Below are 15,674 nucleotides of genomic sequence, written 5' to 3' on the forward strand. Positions count from 1 at the left end.
CGCTCCGTTTCCCTGACGAACATCTCGGACCGGAACCGGATCCTTCTGATTGGGATCGGATCTGCAACGCAATCTGCTTACAGGTCTTGCTTGGAAAGACTTTTAATATAATGGCACATTTAAACACACAGTGAGGAACATAAGGATGTTTTAGACCACCTGTTCAAATGTATTTGAAGGATTCTGGGGGTTTGTCATATTTTTGGAGGTGGTCCTGGGTTGAAGGGACCATCCTCATGGTGTCCAATAGACGCGTAGCAGGCCTCGAAACAAAAAAGCTGGAGGAGGTTGGGTGGAGTATTTAAGACGGGGGGTGTCCCGCTCATCACTTACTTTTTTCTCTTCGCTCTCTGCGTGCACCTGAACCTCCGGCCGGCCCTCGTCCTCCAGTCAGGTAAGGATGATGTTCATTTTGAAGATTTTTTTTTTCTTCCTAACTTAAGAAAACTCTTGTCATGTCGCTAATGATGTCATTTTAAGGGTTGGTTATCTTGTAAAGGACTCAAATAGTATTAGGCACCAAAAATTTGAACATTATTCATGTTTTTGACATGTTTGGACCTCCATGTTTTTGAAGAAGCCATTTTAATGTCAAGATATCCAGCTTTTGGGTTTCAGGCCTCCTCAGATGTACAAAAGCTAGCGATGAAGAAATAAAGCATAGTTGACACCAGAGCGCTTTCAGGGTTTAAAGCTTTCTATGATGATCCCCTCGGCAGAATGTCCTTGCCCAAGTCCGAGAACGCGTCCACTCTGGAGAATGCCATGCAGCTCATGATCCAGACCTTCCACAAGTATTCCGGCAACGAAGGCGACAAATACACGCTGAGCAAGCTCGAGCTCAGGGAGATGCTCACCACCGAATTGCAAAACTACCTCGGGGTATGGGTGCTTTTTATTTATTTATATATAATTGTTTTAGGATGTATGTTTTATATATATATTTTTAGTATGTATATTTTATATATATTTTTTGTATTTTTCTTTCTTTTTTTTCTGTTTTGCAGAATGCCCAAGATAAGGAGGCAGTGGATAAAGTTATGCGTGAACTGGACGCCAACGGGGACGGCGAGGTGGATTTTACCGAGTTCATCATCCTAGTGGGTGCCCTCACTGTGGCGTGCAACGAATTCTTCCTGGAGTTTAACGAAAAGCCCGAAAAGAAGTAGGAGGAAAGATACACAACATACACGTAGTCGAATAGTGATTTGCGTAGCCGGTGTTGACCTTTTGACATAAAATTTTAAATTCATGTTTATTTCAGCCTCTTGTTTCCATTCATGCATTTTGTAACACATTAAAGCTGTGGAATTTCCCTTGGAAAAAATAAATGTGATCTTTGTTCAGAGCATCCTGTCATCTGTTGACGTAAAATGGCCGCTAGGTGGCACTGTGTGGCTTTGGAACGAGATAACTGGCCGTTTGTGTGGGCAAACTTTTAAGTAGCACAAGTAAGTCAACTTTTATTTCATCAAAACTTGCCGAAATAGATTTCCCAGCTGTTTAACTTTCCAAAATACCAAGAATTGTTTCAAATCCCGCCTGTAGAAACATTACTGTTCTTAAATATGTGTGTGCACGTAAAAATATGAAAAAGGAAACAGGGGCAGCCTCAATATTAGAAAGCCCGGAAATGGTTCTTTCTTTCTTTCTGTCCTGTGGCAGAGGATTAATGGGAAATGTGGGAAAAACCCCTAATGCAGATTGAATACTGTTAAAATAGAAATTTCTAAAACAATATATGGCATCACGAGGCAACGAGGACTCGTTACGAAATGTGGAAATGCATTGTTGTACACACCCCCACGCAAACGGACAACCTCCCCTAGGACATATATCACTTTACAAAAATAGACAAAGCTTCCATATGACACCATCGTGTTCCTTCAAATGTGTGACTTAAAAAAATACAAACACGTTATTGAAATAATCGCAACCTACAACCTTTATTGGACTGCCATTGTTTGGGCTTGGTGAGTATGCAGGATTCTGGGAAGGTGAAAGGAAAGGGAAGGGAACCATAGGGGTGAGTCATAATGGCAGCATCAGTGAGAAGAATAGGAACCAGTGGACAGGTCACGGATGGTCTTGAAATTGTCCGACCTTCTAGAATCAGCACGAGTGTCCAAACTCACAGCTAAATATGATTTAGTGATTTTTTATCTACCCCAAAAAATGTCAGCGATAACAAACCCTGCGTGAAAAGCTGACTTGTGCTCTTGCTAGCGGCCGACATCACACTGTCGCTATGTAATGTATATAATTCAGTGTCATTTGGCCTCGTTCCCGCTTCTTGTTTGTGAATCTTTTAAGCTGCTGTGACTCATTCGCCAGAGTTGATCCTCTTGTCATTTCTCTCTTGTTTATTAAAAAATTCATTCAGCTGCACTTCCTACCCTGCAGCGTGTGCCCGGGAAAAAAAAAAAAAAGGGAAAACAAATCCTAAAAAATAAACTTTTGCTCTTCTGCCGCAGGACATGCGGCACTTAACAGGCGTTCTGGAGATGAAATGTTTTTCTTATATATCTGAAAATCCAATAAGATGGAAATGGTTTGGAAAGATGATATCAAAGTTGATTAATAGAGGAAAGGGAGGGGGGGGGGCGTATGGCATCGTATTTTCTGGAAGATGTGGTCATGGACGCTTGCATACAATTAAGAGGATGAGGGAAGGAAGAAAGGGGAGGGGTGGAGAGAAAAGGGAGGTGCGCAGTATTTTAAAAAAGAAAATGAAATTGGAGAAATACACAGAAAAGAATGGAGACTAGAGAAAAAGAAAAGATATTGGAGGAAAGAAAAGCAATAAGGGAACAAGTAAATGAGAAAAATAGAGGGAAGGAAAAAGGCAAGAAAATGGAGGTGGTCACATGTGAGCTCCTCATGTGCATATTCTCCATTTGCAATAATGAGGAGGCGTGTACATCATGATCTCTCCATATATAATCTTCACATTCTTTCGAGCCTATCGGTCACATGATAGAACCTACAATGTCAATTCAAATTGAAAATAGACAAACCGTGATATGTTTGAAACCTCCTCCCCCCCCCCTTATGACCTGACAGCGACCTATCTAGGCGGGACGAAGCGGTCGCGGTGAGGTGACGAGGACTTACGACGAGCGGGAAGGGCCAGTCAGTTTTTCCTTTCACAAGAAATGAGTTCCGAACAAAAAAAAAAAAAGTATAAAGGGGGCGAGGCTGCTGTTCACTTCCTGTCTTGCAGATCCGGTAAGACCCCCTTCCCAGCTGCGGGGCGGCGGGGCGCTGTCCCGTCGGCGCGATGGCGGCGTGTGGACGATCAGCCCGGCATGTGGATGGTCTTGGCTGTGTAGTTCTGGAAGAGGGGCTGCATGAACATACCCATGGTGCCGAACACGCACACGAAAATGAAGATCCACAGGAAGAGGCGGTCGATCACCATGGCGACATACTTCCAGTCCTCGCTCACCTGCAGAGGCAAGGCCAAGAAAATGATCCTGAAACGTTTCTAGTCACCGATACTCAGTACCGACACCACGAGTACTTTTAATCCGTAAAATCTCTTTTTAAGGAAATGTGTCGGTTTTCCTGCATGAAATTAATATCTGTTCCTCAAATGTATAGATCAGAAGCTATTTTTTTTCAATTTTGCAGGGTCTCTGCGTGAAAGCGACTCAACGGCCGAGCAGAAGTCTCCCGGCCGGCCCTGTCATTTTTTTTCTCCATCACAATCCCGCCGCCGCAAAGCACGCGCCGGGGTTAATGGAGGCGAGAGGTTAATGCAAGCAGAGACTGGTTCCTCCTCGCGGCGCTGATGAGGTCTCGTCAGGAGTCAAGGATGACGGGAAGGGCGTGGGAGCAGCCAGAGTGATGGAGGACAGGTGGAGAGACGGAGGGAGCTAGCGACAAGCACCGATGATGATGACGGATCAAGGTGGTTAAAGAGGAGTGTGTAAGGAAAGGCGTCGGCATGGCAACGACAAGGATGACTGAACGAAGGTAACGTTCTCTTGCGTGCTCTGCGTCTTAACACTGCAATCATTTCAGGACTGTTGAATGTGAAGTCGACGCTGATTGCGTCATTTGCTTTAGCTACACTGAAAGATTCATGCCTTGATTAGTCTAGCGCCATTGAAAACTCTGGAACGTCATTGAATGGACAGCAGACGGACAACCGCTTTTATTTGTCCACCCAAACTAATTTTGAAGAGCTCTCAGCCCAGACGGAGGTCTTTACTGAGTGCCATTCTAAAAACCGGATGGGATCGATCTCATCGGTTCAGCTCTGATACGTCGTGGCAAGTTGAGTGGGTAATGTAAGCTCGCTCGCCACGTATCAATCTCCCTCTCAAGCCTTTCAAGTGCGGGCCGTAAATAGACGAGGAGGAACGACGCTACTCACACTCTGGTCGTCATCCTCGCTCTTCATGTGGTTGGCGATGAAGCGCACTCCTTCCACAGCCTCGTCAAAACCCGGACAGGCTTGAGCCAGGATGGCTTGAGTCAGAGCCTGACCTCCCGTGGCTTGCTTCCCGCGGTTGCCGGAGCTCCCCTCCCGGGTCTCTCTCACCCTGTTCAGACCGTCCATGGAACCGCCTCCCGTGCTCGCCAGATCTCCTCCAAACTGTTTGACGGACGCTCTGTTCACATAGCAGGTGCACGGGTCGCCGTCCTCCTTGGCGAACACGCCCGCCGTGGAAGTCCCCGCGCCGCCCAAGCCCAGCCCCACCATCAGGGCCCCCGCCTCGCCGCTGCGCCCGCCCTCCTTTTGCTCCTGGGCTCTCCGTCTTTGGCGCAGCCGTTGCCTCTCGCAGCTATTCCTGGGCTGGCGCATGAAGAGCAAGGCGGGGAGCTTGTTGAGGAAGACCACCTTGACCCACGGGGGCATGGTGTGCGTGGTGGGCGAGCGGTGGTGCACGTTGAGCACGCACACGCTGGTGACGATGGAGAAGGTGACCAGGACCATGGTGAACATCAGGTACTTGCCCACCAGGGGAACGTCCAGGGACGTGGGCGGCACGATCTTGGAGATCAGCAGCAGGAAGACGGTGAGCGCCAGGAGCACGGAGATGCACAGCGTCATCTTCTCGCCGCAGTCGGACGGCAGGTAGAAGACCAGGATGGCCAGCGAGGTGATGAGCACGCACGGGATGATGAGGTTGATGGTGTAAAAAAGGGGCTTGCGACGGATGATGAAGTCGTACGTGATGTCCACGTAGGCCGGGTCGGCGGGGTTCTCGTTCCGCCGACCCGGCAGGGCGATGATGTCCCACTCGCCGCTGGGCGTGAAGTCGTCCATGCTGGCCACGTCGGCGCGCAGCACCAAATCGATCTCGGTGCGGTCGTAGGTCCACGAGCGGAAACGCAGCGTGCAGTTCTGCTGGTCGAAGGGGAAATGCTTGACCTCGATCTTGCAGGCCGACTTGTAGATGGCCGGCGGTAGCCAGAAGATGCTGCCGTCGTAAGAAACCACCGCGTTGGAGTAGAACGACACCTCGTACACACCGTCGGCGCTGAAACAGACGGGGGGGGGGGGGGAATGAGACTGGAGCGGCGAGCATCCATTTTCAACAAAGGCCAAAACCAGCGAGACAGCCGTGCTAGCCACTCAACCCCGTGAAAAATTCATAAAGTAAACACAAACGTGCGACAGGAGGCCATGTTTCCCCCCCCTGAGCATCGACAAGGATGGAACCTGACAAATCTCATTATGCAAAACCAGTTCAGCAGACCACCAAATATAGCAACAAACAAGGAGAGGAAGCCTCACCAAACCCACAAACATGCACTCCATGGCCCGTTCCCACTTTTAATGAGTTCCAATTTGATTCCATGTTTTGAAATAGCGAGAAATATCCAATTGCAAATGGAGAGCGCTAGCTTGCGCGGGCACTGTCAAAGTTTTTTCATGTATGTGCTTGAGCTACTAATTTCTCCAGATGAGCAGGCTGGTGACTTACCTAGCGGACCCCCCCCCCCCCCCCACCCCAATGTGTGCGGATGGATAAACGAGGCCAAATGCTTTGAGAGCAGTCAAGGTTACCCCGCGTGAATGCCCGCCGTTTAGCATTTAGCATGTGTTGCGTGACTTGATTATTTTTGTGATCTTTCAACACTCACTTGTTGTAGAGCACCACGTCAGGCAGCCAGATGTGTTTGGAGGGCAGCCTGACCTTCATCATGCCGTCAAACTCCTCGGGGACCCAAGTCAGCCGATAGTCCTGCCACTCCTGTCGACCCGTTTCAAAACACGCACACACGTCTTAAGAGGTGAGAGGAAAGAATCTGTCTCGCCGCCTTTAAATCATCGCCCCGACAAAAACGCTAGTTGGCTTTTTACGAGGGAGCGTTGAGCAATTTGCTTGATTGGATTGTAATGGCGGCGGTATAAAGCCCTGGAGCCACGTGTTTCACACCACAACTGTGATGCCTTACGCTCATTAGCATTCGTGGCGGCTCGCGATAGGCGGCGTTAGCGTTAGCATCCAAAGAGCGCTCACCCGGCGCTTATTGTGAATCAATCTGTAAATAATCCAATGGTCCAATTTTTGTCCAAATGACATGCCGCTCATTGGTATGATCCGTCATATTTATGTACGCGTAGAACACAGTCCTCGTTTGCTCGCTTTGCTATCAGAAGCAAAAATAAATCAAGCTGACATATTTATAGCTCCATGTCGGGTTTTTTTTTAAGATGAAAACAATTTAATACACAAAGATAACTAGGCTTAGTTTTGATTAACACTGCCTATGAATTGAACTAGGTCATTAATCATTTGAGAGAAAAAAAAATAAACATTGGGGACAAGTTCATATTTTCTTACATAATTGCCTTTCCAGCGATCATATCTTAATGCCCCATTAGACTAAACGTGTGAGTGTGTATTCGAGAGCGAAGGGTCACCTGTGTCAGCCAGACGTTTGTGGTCATCACCTGCTCTCGTTCATGCTGCCGAAGAAGAAAACCACAAGATGTTTGTTACTCACAAAGCACATTTTAGCTAACCGCTAAGCTAACTTGACTATTTTATCAACCCCAAACACGAACTTACTCAACTGCGCACAAATGAACCTCACCTATTAACATCAAATTGAATAGATGAACCTATTATTATACAACATACGATAAAAATCTCAAAAGTCCCTCTCTTAATTAAAGAGGAAGTCCGCCATTTTGTTTTGAAGCATTTTGGGTGCATTCCAGGACTTCACTTAAATTAGCTCCGATTTCCAAGACTACTGTTTAATGTGGCATAGCAGCAAAGTTTGATGATTTAATATAAAACTGGAATATTGTCAAGGGGGGAATACACCAAGATATTCAATATCAGTTGGATATAATCAGTGGAAGGTAACTTTATTTGCAAGGATCTCACATACCCGCTCTGAATTCAATCAAAGTGAAACGATAAGGATTTTAGCCTGGCTAAATTAGCACTTGACTTCCCATTTCCTGGGATTTACATCATTAGACCGCCTCATTTTCAGCTCCCACTCTAAGAGCTGACCGCAAATCACTTTTTTGCACTCGGGGAAAATCAATTTCACTGCCGTATAGTCGGCGTCGGTGCATTAATGCTTTCCAAATGTACTCGTTATCTTTGAATTAGAGACCGGTTTGTACAATTCTGAAACGGAATAATTACTAGAAAACTGGTGGATAATTGGGTCATCGGCATTAAAGGATGAATCCGTTGAAATGTCTTTACGTGAGACCGGCGCTACGACTCTATTAACGATGTCATTGATTACCGTATTTTCCGCACTATAAGGCGCACCTAAAAACCTCCCATTTTCTCAAAAGCCGCTTTATAATCAGGTGCGCCTTATATATGGACCCACGGGCCAAATGTATATATCTTATATATGGTCAAAGTTTTAGAATGAACCATTCGTTGAAGGTGCGCCTTATAATCCGGTGCGCCTTATAGTGCGGAAAATACGGTAATCGATTTCACTCGATTTTCATCACATAATGGACAACTACGAAAACACTTTTGGAGGTTTGTGGCTCACCACACTGATGAGTTGGGCCAGCGACACCATGAGCTGCACAGTCACCAGCTCCGATCCGTTGGTGGCAGGACGGATCAGTTTGTTGTAGTGGGCGGGGTTTAAAAGATGTTCCACCAATCGCTCTTCCGTATCAGCCCCGAGGCTGCCTGCAATGACAGAAATGTACGTTTGATGGGAAAGACAACTCCTTCCTGTCTTCTGGCGGCCATGATGACCTCACACTTTCCCTCCTTACTGTTAACAGGGTTACAATCCCAACCCTGCAATCAAAAGCTTTTAACGGCCAAGCAGGAAAACAAAACGACTCTTGCGATGACTGATTCACACACTCCGGGAGAACGTAATGACTTCTTAATGGGATCACACACTTATATAATAGCATGGCGTTTTCACAAGGAAATAATAAAACAAAATGGATCAAAAGCCAAGGACTATTTATAACTTGACTATTTTGCTTTGACTTTATCTCTCACCGTTAGGCTTCCTTCAACATATTTACGAGAACGTTTTTTAATCACCCAATCAGGACATCTATTTTGGCCACCCACTTTTGAAGTGAGCAAAAGTATTGGAACAGACAGTAAATGGACTGTATATAATAGTTGAGTTAAAAACAAAATGAAAAGCAGCTACCAGGTTATGGACAGTCATCAAGATTGCTTAAATGCAAAATGGTTTTAAATATCCCATTTTTGAGTGGAGTCCATTTTCTTTTTCAAGCTAGCCAAATTATTTCAGAGTCTTCTTGTGCTCTCCCCTGTTGTCCCGCATGTCACTGCACATATTCATGTGTATTTTCCGTCCGACGGTGCCCTGTAGCGCCGCCGGGCTTTACTCAGCCAAGCGGAATGATAGCCTCTGTCGTAGGATCAATGAGGACTCTATTCCGGTCCCATCACGCAAACCTTTGTGTTCTCCAGACTCTTTCCCATCCTTTTGCAGCATCCGAGACGACCCGTATGTCCTTTTACCGTCTGTCTCCTTCTCCCTGTTATCGCCATCTCCTCTGAATGTATTGCTGACAGACGCTGTCCATTTATTGACTCTTCCCTGGCTAATACAACATCATCAATGCGAGGTCTGTCTTCGCCGTGTGTGTGTAGCATCGGTTTTATTTATGGCGTATGAGTTCAGCTGTATGCACATCTTCATAGGGGAAATAAGCATTCCGGAGCCATATGACTAATGTGCAATACTCCCATAAGCTCAAGGCAATAAGAGCACTGTGAGACAGGAAGGAGGAAGCGGTCCACTTAAACAATGATGGAGCAGAACTCATCTCATCATGTGGCTGATGCTCAAAGAAAGTCTGGAAGGCTCCTGTCTGGTAAGAAAGAAGCCAGTCCTTTTTTTTTTGGAAAGAATATGGCAAAAGTTGTGTTATCACTTTTTGTGTGTTTGTGTGTTGTTTCATTTTTAGAAAGCCTTGGCAGAACGTCACAAACGTATGGAAGCATTCCGGCGGCCATGATAAACCGTGAATGTTAACAAAATGTAGCCGTGAGAAGAAAATGAAAGCCCCGTGGCCTGTCACAAAGACCGTGAAAGAAAGTAAGACAATTTAGATCAAGTTGAAAATAGACAAAATGAAGGGCCAAAATTCAATGACGTAATACGTTTGGGGAAAATGGGGCTGTCATGGCCTCCGGGAGCAAAGTGTAAATGTAGTCGAACAAACAGATGGACAAATAGTTCAACCTCGCCTGAGAAACATTCCCGTTGTGGTTTCGGGCCTTTACCGTCATGCAAATGGAGCACGGCTTGCAGCGTAAAAAAGAATACGCAGGTGCATCTTAAAGCAATCTTGGTGATTTTGCAAACATGTGCGAGCTGGCGATTTGCGCCGTTGTGGGTGTGGACATAGACCTTTATACCGCTCTGTATTTTTGTTAAATCACACATGGATGACCCAGCTGACTATCTGAAATGCTAAATGGCTCCTCCCATTTTTTTATTTCTTCTTTTTTAAAGAAGGTCTGTCTGTGTCCCACTAAAGGCCGAGCGGAGTTTTTGTAATGTGGCTGCTAGCCAAAGACTGATCCTACTTGTTTTCAAGCTCAAATATTGCAAACTCAATGTGACACTATGAATATTTCAGCAGGACTTCCCATTAGACTTCGGAGCGAAAGAAATTACGCACCGCCACGCGTGCACAAGCAAACACACACATGCGGGTTCACATCATTTTTCCGAGGTCTTCGCAAAAATGAGGGCATAGGAGAGTTAAACAGAATTTGACTCTTTTTATGAGGGCCATCATAAAAAATAAACTTGCCTTCCTCGCTAGGTACTCGCTTAAAGAGGCTTTTTGGCCGCAGCAGGGATCATTATTTGCTCTAATATTTATAAATCAATAACGGTGCACATCCAGTGAACTCCTGGCAGCGGCCAATTGGTTTCATGATGCCAACAAAACGGAAATGTCAATATTGATCGTGCGTACGGGCTAGCAAGTACTGCCATGATACAACAATTCCCTTTCTACTGTAAAACAAAATTTGAATTTTGCTATACTAACAAAAAATATTTACTAAAATGTACAGGGCATTTAATCAGTTCAATCAATTAATTAAACTCCTAAAAATATTTTGGGAAAAAAAATACAAATTAAATAAATACCTTGGATTAAATGTGCAGAGTCTGAAAAGACGTCTAAATCCGTCTTTGGGAGTGAATGGATTTGTCAAAGAGTACGCTCAATGTCTCTTTTTTTTTTTCAATTCAATTTCTCGCCAAAAAGTTTCACAACCACGTTTCATGACAAGAAAAGCGCCTTAAATCTTAATTAACAACCACGTTGCCCGACTCTTATCTTCTTCTTCTAGCGGGGCCTGTTTAAGTTTCTATTAAACCTCTGCTCTCCCTCCACCGCGCTGTGCTAATCTCCCGGGTTAGCACCGCCGACACACATTCGTGCACAAGCCCAGACGCACACATCTGTTGCGGACGGCCGCACGTGCGAGCCGGTACGTGATCTTGCTGCAGTGTGTTGGGAACGGCTCCAAAAAGGTTGGCGACGGAAAGTCAATGCAGACATGCCGACGGGGAGAGCGAGGGAGGGGGAGGAGGAAGGGGGGGGTTGTTGAGATGCTGCAGAGATCAGTGGTGCAGCAGAGCAGTGATGACAGTCTGACTGACTGAGCAGAACTTGTAGCGGTGACGGGGAAATAATTTGTTGTCGCCCTCGCACACACTAACAAAGGCGTCACGGTGCGACAAACACATTTTTGGTGTTTGAATTCAAAAAAAGTACACAATCATGTGTCCTGTGTACAACGTTGATGCCATTGTAGATGGCAGATCTGCTTCGTCGTCGCGAGGTCCCGAGTTCAAATGTCGGTTTGCGTGTTCCTCCCTGTGTTTTGAGTTTCTTCTTCCCACATTCCAAAAACATGCACATGGAGGTTCATTGAAGCTTTAAATCGACCCACTGGTGTGAATTCGAGCGTGAATGCATGCTTGTCTATAGGTGCGTGTCGTTGGCACAGTATATCCCAACTCTCATTTAAAGCCAGATACATGGGCATCGGCTTACCCGTGACCCTTGACCTTAACCCTGACAGCTCTGTGACATATAGGAAGGAGCGATATTTACATTTCCAAGCTGAACATACTGTTTTGAGGTTGTGTCGAGCTAAAGATCAAAATGTTATGGCCTGAGGACAGTTTGATCTCGCTTCAAAAGTCCTACAAACATTCCAGCAGGTTTTACGGTGTTGCTTAAATGTTCTCCTAAAATTTGAAGCTAGCTTGCTTTTTCCTGCGAAAGGTCAGGCTGCGCAGTTGTGGGAGCGGTCACGGTCGATTTGATGAATAAGTGGCTAACACGAGTAGCCAGTCTTGGGCTGAGATGAAAATCAGGCATCTTCTGAAATTAATTTAAGGTTGAAATGAAATCATTTTTACTAGCTCAGGCACTCAACTGGAGTTTCCGCTGCTGAATGGCGTCATCGTGCAGTAACCCTTGCATGAGGTCAACACCGCACTGCAAAGCTATTTATTATGCATGGCCCAGCGGGGGAGGGGAGGGGGGCTATCGTCGGACTTCCCCATACGACAGTACTGAAGTGCCCTTGAGCGTCCTTGCGCACTCCATACGTGCGCGTTCACTTCTGCTAAAGTCGAAACGTAGCCCGCTTAATTTAAAGACTTAATTCTTCCCCCGCGTCTCCCTTGATCACACGTATTCGCCCCTGACGAGACTCGCCGGTGCGTCCAGGCGTAAAACGTCCCATCCGTTCGCCTCGTCTCGGCTCAACGGGATGCTCCGCCGTGCCAGCGCCGCCGCCGCCATCATGCTCATTAAAAGCCAACGAGAGCGTGGATGATTTCTAAGCACGTGTTGCGTTTTAAAGGCTGATTGAATGAATTTCACAATGTGTGTGTGTGTGTGTGTTGTGAGTGTTCCGCCAAACATGTGCCCAAACATGGGAGGAGAATAATGCTAATCACATTTTCACCCTAAAGGACGAATGTCTAATTAGCGCTCAAGTCGCATTTTGTTTGAGCTCTCAGTGCCCTCGCGTTGACCCGTGACATTATAATAACATTGTGACACCTTGATTTATGAGTTCCATCCGATCCACCCTAAACTCGTAACTCAATTCACAGCATGGAAAGATGACGTCGCCCGGGTTGCTATTATGCCCAAATTTGGAAGTGCTGATGCATGCAGCAGCCGACCAGGAAGTGAAAATATTTTTTTTTCCCGCTGGTTTAGACCAAAAGATTGTTCATCTAATGTCGCTAAGCTTTGCTCATTTTCAGAAGGAGGAAGCGTTGACACTTTCCATGTAGCAGAACCAAAAGGACAGCGTTGGATTATGGTTATCCACTTATCTTTGTAAGTACTTCTGTATTATTTGTACATCTTCTCTGGAGACAAATTTGTACTTTTGACAGTTTTTTGCATGATACGTGCGCTGCTCCTAATATTTCGAATCTACTCAAGGGATTTAATTCCGTTTGATGGATTGTTCCAGTGCAACAAAGGCCGACTTTTGTGGCCTGTGGTCTGTCCAACACCGGTGTGTTCAGGTACAAGGCTCTTGCCGCATCCAAGCCGTAACAGAAGACTCATCCCTCCCTTTATCCACAGGATCCAGCCAAGTAGCGGCTGTGCACACTTTCACACGGCGACACGCCATCCTGTAATCTGTCGATGACATCATCGCCAGCTCTGGGTGTGTCCAAAGTGTGCCGTTTAAACTTCCCTTGTCCCGCCACTGTCCAGACTCAACATCACCCCAAAACTACCAGCAGTTAAAATTGTCCAAAATATTTCCGTTAAACTGTCAAATTAATTGAGCTCCAGATTGCTCGATTGGTTATGAGCTGTGTCCCAAAGCATGGCTGAAACTCCTGAGCAAGATTCCCTGAGGACCAATTAATACTTTTTTTTTTCCCCACTCGCTGCCAGTAAATTATTCTATGAGAAACAACAGAGGCAGTTTCATTTCTCTTACAGTAAGTACTCCAAAAGTTCATTAAGCATGCATGCAGCTAACAGGGGCGGGTCTAGGATAAAGTGGGAGGGGCCAGGTGGATCAAACCATTTGCTAAGCAAAACTGTATTATTGTTATCAATATATTACATTTCAACGAACACACGGTAAAAACAGATTTTCAGGGAAGCAACACCCCAAAAAATGAGCGAGACTCGCCCATGTTTGTTTCCTCCATTGCTGAGTGTCGTTTTGTCCTTGATGACAGGGAAGTTGTTTAGCTCAACCTGCCTCTGATTAACCTGCCCGCTGAAGTCCGAGACCTCCGTGTTAATGAGGGACGGAGAATGGAAGAATGTGTGGGCGGGTGATAACAGGTTCTATTTTCAGAGGTAAAATAACTTTACATTATACACTGATCCCATTAGTTCTCGCAGTGTGCACATCGTTCACTGTTATTAGTTGTAATTTATGGTGTGATTATACTGTCCCCCTCCGAAATAATATTAGGAAATATTTCTTATAAATTAAAAATAGATAAATGGGATAAAACTAATGACAAAATACATCAAATATATTAAATATAATACAAATGTAATATAAAAAGATTTAAATATATAACTTTAATTAAACGTATTAATCAGGTATAGTCATTGAGAGTCACTTCTCATTTTTCAAACTAAAATGCCACCAAAATAAAAAAATATTTACTCATTTTTATAAAGCATATCAATGAAAGGAAACGTTCACTATATCATCCAAATAGATTCAATATGTAACAAATGTATTAAAAATCATTTTAAAAAGAACTGCATAAAATATAAGAATTATAAATCCAAATGACAGATTGCACTAGTCTAATTATGCATTTATAAATATATCCAAAAAATATATCAGATATATTAAAACGTGTATATTTAGTGATTACCAATAAGTCATGAAAATCTATTTGATATATGCCATATAAAGAATATTGCAAATGTATTAAAAACAAAACATTTTGAAACTATAAAAAACCAAACATTTTACAATTTTATTAAAAATATCTAAAATACTAGAAATTATGTAACATATAGTACACATATTGCTGCTATCTTCAAATTCGAGTAAAAACATTTTAGTCAGTGTATTAAAAGCCTCATTAATAAATCAATGCTGCGATATTTTTGTGACACTGGATCCACATTTAAAGTGACAGTACATTTAACCTAAAGCCATCTATGGTGCTTTTTCCGCCGACAGAGAATAATGAGTGCGTGGCGGGCGTTAGGTGGCACGGGAAAAGATGGTGGGTGACTCCTCTTCCTCCTCTCTTTCCCCCAAACATTCCACGCGTGCACCGACTCCACACGGAATTTGAATTCATAAATGGATGGCGGTGATAGTTACTCACCTCCCGCAATGGCGAGCAGCGCCAGGAGCAACATCAGCAGCCAGCCTTCCTCCATCATCCTCATCCTCCTCATCGTCACCCTTCCGAGCCCGAAAGGTGTTCAACGAGGACCGCGGAGAATCCTCTTCTTCTTCTTCCTCACGACACAAAACCTCCCTTCAGCGGCTACCTGCGGTACCCTGACGTCATGGTGAGCTCCTGCGCCGACGATGGAGGACCACCAAGGGGAGAGGACGCATATGGAAATCGTCCGCAGGTGAGCTCGTGCTCCGGCTGCGAGTGGGGAGGGCTGGAGGGAGAAAGGGAGGGAGGGAGGGATGGAGGTGGTCTGCGGAGGAGTGGCGGAAGGGGAGGATGTGGTTCCTCCCCCCTTCTCCTGTCTCCCTCCGCATCTCGGCGAACGACGCCTTCCCCACGCAAAGTCACTGTTTAATATGCAACCACACGGGACAGAACATTAGGTACACCCGCACAACTCAGATGATTGTTGTGCTTGTAGAACTTCACATCATTGTCTAATATTGGGATTCCTTCATGTAGGTGGCACGGTGGAGGTAGTGGTTAACACAAATGCCTCGCAGTCCTGGGTTCGAATCGAATTTTTACACTTGAATAGTTGTTTCTCAATGTGCAGCTTCTTCATCACCCCCACAATTTTTTTTTTTGCAATATGTTTTATGCAGTCCCGCTACTATATTCTGTTTAATACAGATTATTTATGCAGCACAATCCACCTGTTTTTATCCATTTCACAGGGTTGGCCATTTTGTCATGTGCTGTCGACCAAAAATGACGTCACATTAACTCAGAGCTTAGGCAACAACCAATCACGGCTCAGCTAG

The 15,674-nt window shown here is 45.2% G+C and overlaps 2 protein-coding genes and 1 long non-coding RNA gene across 10 annotated transcripts; 2 read left to right on the forward strand and 1 right to left on the reverse strand.

Moving 5' to 3' along the window:
- The first annotated feature begins 72 nt into the window (after nucleotides 1-72).
- On the forward strand, nucleotides 73-3,451 carry s100t (S100 calcium binding protein T). 4 transcript variants are annotated; one of them, XR_009716037.1, is made up of 4 exons: nucleotides 73-882; nucleotides 1,008-1,165; nucleotides 1,348-1,451; nucleotides 3,224-3,451. XR_009716037.1 is itself a non-coding variant. In XM_061289627.1 (4 exons), exons 2-4 carry the CDS (start codon nucleotides 721-723, stop codon nucleotides 1,370-1,372), a joined length of 345 nt encoding a protein of 114 aa, XP_061145611.1. In that variant the 5' UTR covers nucleotides 73-394; nucleotide 720; the 3' UTR covers nucleotides 1,373-1,688. The 4 variants fall into 4 exon arrangements, 2 of the variants coding, with proteins under 2 accessions (XP_061145611.1, XP_061145609.1); XR_009716036.1 differs by lacking the exon at nucleotides 3,224-3,451 and adding an exon at nucleotides 3,064-3,208; XM_061289627.1 differs by lacking the exon at nucleotides 3,224-3,451 and having other exon boundaries at nucleotides 73-394; nucleotides 720-882; nucleotides 1,348-1,688.
- chrnb2 (cholinergic receptor, nicotinic, beta 2) lies at nucleotides 3,295-14,971 on the reverse strand. Its single transcript, XM_061289623.1, has 6 exons — nucleotides 14,833-14,971; nucleotides 7,996-8,141; nucleotides 6,884-6,928; nucleotides 6,100-6,209; nucleotides 4,382-5,492; nucleotides 3,295-3,448 (listed from the first exon to the last, which is right to left on the reverse strand). Exons 1-6 carry the CDS (start codon nucleotides 14,903-14,905, stop codon nucleotides 3,299-3,301), a joined length of 1,635 nt encoding a protein of 544 aa, XP_061145607.1. The 5' UTR covers nucleotides 14,906-14,971; the 3' UTR covers nucleotides 3,295-3,298.
- Nucleotides 5,462-14,948, forward strand: LOC133161265 (uncharacterized). 5 transcript variants are annotated; one of them, XR_009716042.1, is made up of 10 exons: nucleotides 5,462-6,017; nucleotides 6,109-6,249; nucleotides 9,021-9,073; nucleotides 9,150-9,322; nucleotides 9,416-9,546; nucleotides 12,763-12,838; nucleotides 12,947-13,032; nucleotides 13,094-13,461; nucleotides 13,708-13,831; nucleotides 14,825-14,948. It is a non-coding gene; the product is annotated as an uncharacterized LOC133161265 (long non-coding RNA). The 5 variants fall into 5 exon arrangements; XR_009716038.1 differs by having other exon boundaries at nucleotides 8,916-9,073; nucleotides 14,682-14,850; XR_009716041.1 differs by having other exon boundaries at nucleotides 8,916-9,322.
- Nucleotides 14,972-15,674: the final 703 nt, after the last annotated feature.

This window comes from Syngnathus typhle, linkage group LG10 (assembly GCF_033458585.1).
Source record: "Syngnathus typhle isolate RoL2023-S1 ecotype Sweden linkage group LG10, RoL_Styp_1.0, whole genome shotgun sequence".
Classification (NCBI taxonomy): domain Eukaryota; kingdom Metazoa; phylum Chordata; class Actinopteri; order Syngnathiformes; family Syngnathidae; genus Syngnathus; species Syngnathus typhle.